Here is a 6000-nt window from a genome sequence, read left to right on the forward strand (position 1 = left end):
TATAACAACAAAACATATTGTGAGGTTTTCATGATTTTCTCGAGGGACCACAACATAACACCTTGGTCCACTTATTATATATTATAAAGAGTTATCAATTAGAAACATGTCTCTATCATATTTACTCCACTATCTTTTATTAATCTAAACAAGAACAAAGTCACACACTCTTTCTTTATCCCCAAACCTCTCCTTTAAGAAGGCAAACTACTATTCTAAGCCATGCCTTATCTCTATGAAACTCTCTTTTTTCCCACTAAAGTGGACTCCAAACAGGTAATCAATATTCTATTCAGATGCTCTAATAGTCCTTTTCTTTGGGTTGGGGCTTTGTTGGAATTCCATTCATTACCTTTGTTTTGAAATTCATCTCATCTCTCAACTATTCCAAATTATAAAAGAGTCTACTCATTTGAAAATTTTAAATTTCATTCTTGACAATCAATGTTCACTTACTGTATGTATGCACCATTGCAAGAAAATAAATTTTGCGGTAAAGCATAAACTGATTCAAAACTAGCTACAAAAACCAGAATAGTTCTACATTCAAAATGATGGAAGTTTATGACACACCACTAATTATATATCTTCAGTCACTCCAGTCCTTAAAGTTGTTAACTACTTGTGTATATAGAATCAGCACTGAAACACATAACCTTTCAAAGGGTCGGTTGATCATATATGTGAATGGTAAGGATCACTTGTCAGCCGCACCAACTGCCTTTTTTCTCTTCTGATGTTGTTGTTCATATGGGGCGGACTCACTTCTTGCTTAATGTTGTCACTCCTTCCTATTCCACTTCCAGAACAGTTATTGTTCAACTGAATTAGACTCTTTCCTTTACTTGCTTGGCTGCTGATGTTCTCTGGAAGTGGCAACATTTCAATGTTTTTGTTGTCAAGACCATGGAAGACACATGCATTCCCCTCCTCCGGTTCTGCGAATAGAATGTGAGATGGACTTGTAGCAGGGTCAAAATGGAGCATCTCGTCATCATCACTCTCATCATCGCTCCTTGACAGCTCATAGCTTCTACGAAGGGGGACAGCCACTTCTAGATGAGCTTCATTCTCCAAACAGGGGACAATTTCTCCTTCTCTAATCGATGTGTCATCATCCTAAGTTACATAAATGAGCCCATTAAAATGGTAACAAACAATTTTCAATCTCAAACTCACCTCTCTAAATAATCTAAAATCAAATGCCTATACTTTATCTGCTTAACAAAGTCTAAATCCATATGTGCAGAACCATTATGCGGTGATCTATATATCTTATTATAACTACCTTTTTATCTTCGATGCATTGTATAGACATCGACTCCTCTTGTTCATCAAGGAAGGAGTCAATCAGGACCTTGTATGCATCCTCTTCTATAAACTTCCACGACTCATCTCCGCCATAAACCTGCAGCAATAAAGCATGTCTCATTGTTGTCATTAAGCTAGATAAAAAGAGTGAATGAACATTGAACAAAAACAGTGGTCTGATTTGAGGACAATCAATAATAATGGGAGAGACAAAGAGGAAAATACAAAGAAACCATAACCACAACCCTAATTGAGGAGATGCCCTCAAAACATAATAGACAAAATCTCATTAAAACCTACACTCAGCAACAGTTATTTTTCTTGAATTTACTCAGCTTGGAGCTTCAGAGATGATGATTATTATTAGGTACGATTTAGACACGATCAGCCTGATATTTCAAGAGGTGAATTCTTAAACCTAATTAGCAGATTAGAGAAAAAAGTAACATTAACATTACATTGGGCACCTACCTACATATGCTGTGTTTGATTAAATGCATTCTGATCAACACCGTTTACAGGGGAGATAGACTATTACCTTCTAATGTTGAAGAATCGTTCAAAAAAGGGCAGCAAATAATAGAGAAATGAAAGCGAGGGAGAAGTGAAGAAAGAGCACTCACGGACAGAAGATGGTTAACCCTTTTTCGTACGATAGCTCTTGGGAAACCCATTGGCAGCAGTGCGTCAATCGCAGCATCCATCCGAGTGTTACGCGGCTGTAAAATTAGGCAAAATAAAGAAATTAAACAAGAAAGTATGGAGAGAAAACACCAATGGTAGTTCGATTCGACCTTGCGATTCCTTCCTCTTGGCGGCGCCATTGTTGAACAGACAGACAAACACACACACACACAGTCGAGTTTCTACTTTGTCTTGGCAGTGTCGTGAGGAGATCTTTCGTCCTTGCAATTAGGGCGCAGCAGACGACGGGATACGCAGCGAGCTATTTCGATCATTTGCATGTATATATATGGCTAAACGAATCGCTGTGTGGTCCCATCATCGCCTTCATGGTACAAATCATTATAAAATAATTTATTTGTCCCAAAGGATTGTTTGGTGAACGGGGAATTGTGGGAAATTTGATCAAAATGACCCTCAAAAAAAGGGTTTTTTTTTTTTTTTTCTTCTTCTTCCTTTTTCTTTTCCCCCCATTTCTCCTTCCCGTTTTCTCCCCATCTCTTCCCAACGACATTGCTCCAGCCCCAGCCACAGCCGCCGTCTCCCTATATTCCCCGACGACCTTGCTCCAGCCCCAGTCGCCGTTGCTCCATGTAATCACAAACAGACCGACTCCCGACGATCGTCAAGCCCCGGAGACGCTGAGCCCGACGTTCGCCCAACATTACTGAGGTTAGTAATGCTTAGTTAGTTCTATTCCCCAATGATTTTTCCGTTTTTTGAATGTTGAATATGGAGTTTTATGGTTTTAGGGTTTTAGTTTAGCATTTAGGTTTTAGTTAGGGTTTAGGGTTGAAATGTTTAGTTAGTTCTATTGTTTTGGTTTGAAATTCTTTGATCCGAGAAATGTAGTTTAATCTGAATGGTTTGTGAATGGGGCGTGGATTGTGGGGGTAGGGCGTGGGGGTTGTGCGAGGGGCGTGGGGTAGTGCGTGGGTGGGGCGTGGGCGTGGGCGGGGCGTGGGCGTGGGCTTGGGCTTGGGCTTGGGCTTGGGCGTGGGCGTGGGCTTGGGCGTGGACTTGGGTTTGGGCGTGGAATATGTAAAACGAATTTAATAAATTTATTAATAAGCAGGAATAGCTCAGTTGGGAGAGCGTTTGACTGGAGATCTGAAGGTCCTATTGGAAATTTTAAACAAACCATGTGACATCCCTGGTAAAAGAGAGTTGTTATGCCGTAATGGATTTCTTATCTAAAACTGACATTAAGATCTTCACCAGGAATAAAGTTATTTACCTTCATATTCGATTTCAAAACCTATAATTCGAATCGCAATCAAACAGGATCATCACCGAGACCACAAAATGAGAATAAAGTGAAAGTACTAAAGAAAATGAAGTCTATCAAGTAAGTAGCTAGTAAATCAATGCGATTAATTATATGGAATTGAAGATTAATAAATTGACTATTTATGTTACCGTTTTATAGAAGATGGCCTCACGGTGAGATTGCGAGGAGAGGAACGGTATCGCTGGATATATGTAATTGTAATAATCTGAGTCTTGATTTGAAGAGCGACGCGGATTCAGTGGAAGACGTTCGATCTCAATCTATGGATATGGATTAAGTGTCTTCAGTACTATCAGCACATAGTATAAAATTGCCAATTATGGTTTATGTTATCAATTTAGACGACTTGCGAAACTTCCATGAAACTCGTTTTTCATTTTATTATTTGGATTTTTGGGTGGAGAACTGGACAAGGAGATATGTTTAAGAATGCATTTAACTGAATTGCCTGGTAATGTCATATTTCACAATGATATCCTATGACTCTGTCTTGAAGGTGTGCTTCAATGAATTTTCTCATTCAAAATTTTATGACTGCAGCAGTGTTTTGTTCCAGCTTGGAAATTTTATATTTCACAATGATATACTAGGACTCTGTCTTGATGGTGTGCTCCAATAAATTTTCTCATTCAAAATACTATGACTTTAACAATGTTCTGTTCCAGCTGGGAAATTTTATACTGTTTGAAAAATTATGAACCAATTAGTGAATGGAGTAAGAGGTGTTAGATGCTCCTTTGATTCATGTGACTTGAGATGATATGATATACCGAGTGCGAATACTCTAGAGCTCTATGGAACACCCCTGTTTTACTTAATTCTGCAGCTCATATTTGGCTTCTTTGACAGGGAGGGGTGGAAAAGACAATATGTCTAAGAATACATTTTACCATTCATGGATGTTATAACTGAATTATCTCTATATTCCCTGAGAATTGTCATATTCCACAATGATAGACATTTAGCTCTTTGTGTCTGCAAGAGTGTCCACAATAAATGCATAAGAGAGTGTATTGTGTTTGGGCATACTTTGGAAGAAGGAACTCTGCTAGCGGTTTATGTTGGAGTTTTATTTGATGCTATTATTTTGTCACATATATACTTCAATATATTTGTATTATTGTTATTAAAATTAACTGTTAATGTTGTTTCTAAAACATTTTGTTCTATTTGAATTAATATATGAGATCTCTTTCATTTTTTGAGATGATGCGTTTTTTTTCTTCATTTTCTTTTTTCTAAGAACTTTTTCTTCTAGTTTTTAATGTTAAATTTTAATTTGTACACTTTTAGAATACTCTAATTTGCATTACAAATTAACAGTTGTGGCTTAACATAATTTTGTTTGCATATATTTATAATAATAACAGATAACAAATGAAAAAAAAAACTTTTGCAATAAAGGTGGCACCTGACCTTCAGATCTTCAGTCTGACGCTCTCCCAACTGAGCTATCCCCGCTTATTAATAAATTTATTAAATTCATTTTACATATTGCGTGGTACGCAATTGAATTACAATTAAATTCATGCACAAGCCCATGCCCCACCCACACACTACCCCACGCCCCTCGCACAACCCCCACGCCCCATTCACAAACCATTCAGATTAAACTACATCTCTCGGATCAAAGCATTTCAAACCAAAACAATAGAACTAACTAAGCATTTCAACCCTAACTAAAACCTAAATCCTAAATTAAAACCCTAAAACCATAAAACTTCATACTCCACATGCAAAAAACGGAAAAATCATTGGGGAGTAGAACTAACTAAGCATTACTAACCTCAGTAATGTTGGGCGAATGTCGGGCTCAGCGTCTCCGGGGCTTGGCAGTCGTCGGGAGTCGGCTTGTTTGTGATTCCAGGGAGCAACGACAGCTGGGACTAGAGCATGGTCGTCGGGGAAGATAGGGGGACGACGGCTATGACTGGAGCAATGTCGCCTGGGGAGTCGCCGGAGAAGAGAGGGGGAGAAAAGAGAAAACGGGAAGGAAAAATGGGGGAAAAGAAAAAGGAAAAGGAAGAAGAAGAAAAAAAAAGGTTAGTAAGGGTAAAAATGAAAAAAAAAAATAAAAAAAGATTAAAAATAAAAATTGATTTTTTTAAGGTTAAAAATGGGAATGACCCTCTTTTGAGGGTCATTTGATCAAATTTCTCAGGAATTGGGGGGAAATTTGCCGAAATGACCCATAATTGCTCTATTTGCATTCGTGGTCACACGATAATTTTAATTTATCTGGTGACCATTTTATTTTTTTTGACGAAAATACCATTTTCTCGTAACTCGATCTCTACTCTTTGTTCTCTCTTTGACGGCGACGAAGGCGGCGGCGACGGAACACATCATACAAATCGATGATACCCAAACCCCCTTCTAATATCATGTGTTCATTATACAGATTTATGTTCTTGTATCTTCATTTCAAACTTTAACCCTAAATCGATTTATGTTTTTTTATCTTCATTTCAAAACACTAAATATGTTCATGTTCTTATTTTCATTATCTTCTTTTCAAACCCTAAATCGATTTAACATGTTCTTATTGTTCATATTGAAAGTTCGACGATTTATCTTCAATCAAATACTCCACAAAAAAATAATTGGTATGGTAACCGAAATATGTAGGCATGTCATATTAGACGCATCAATCCAAACTTCTCAACAAATACAAAAGACTCGGACATTACCCAATTAATCTCAGTAATATGTCA

General features: G+C 37.6%; 1 protein-coding gene across 1 annotated transcript; it reads right to left on the reverse strand.

Moving 5' to 3' along the window:
• Positions 1–526: 526 nt before the first annotated feature.
• Positions 527–2247, reverse strand: LOC124933011 (probable inactive histone-lysine N-methyltransferase SUVR1). Its single transcript, XM_047473735.1, has 4 exons — positions 2106–2247; positions 1935–2030; positions 1289–1408; positions 527–1119 (listed from the first exon to the last, which is right to left on the reverse strand). The coding sequence occupies exons 1-4, from the start codon at positions 2133–2135 to the stop codon at positions 676–678; spliced, it is 690 nt and encodes a 229-aa protein (XP_047329691.1). The 5' UTR covers positions 2136–2247; the 3' UTR covers positions 527–675.
• Positions 2248–6000: the final 3753 nt, after the last annotated feature.

This window comes from Impatiens glandulifera, chromosome 3 (assembly GCF_907164915.1).
Source record: "Impatiens glandulifera chromosome 3, dImpGla2.1, whole genome shotgun sequence".
NCBI lineage: Eukaryota > Viridiplantae > Streptophyta > Magnoliopsida > Ericales > Balsaminaceae > Impatiens > Impatiens glandulifera.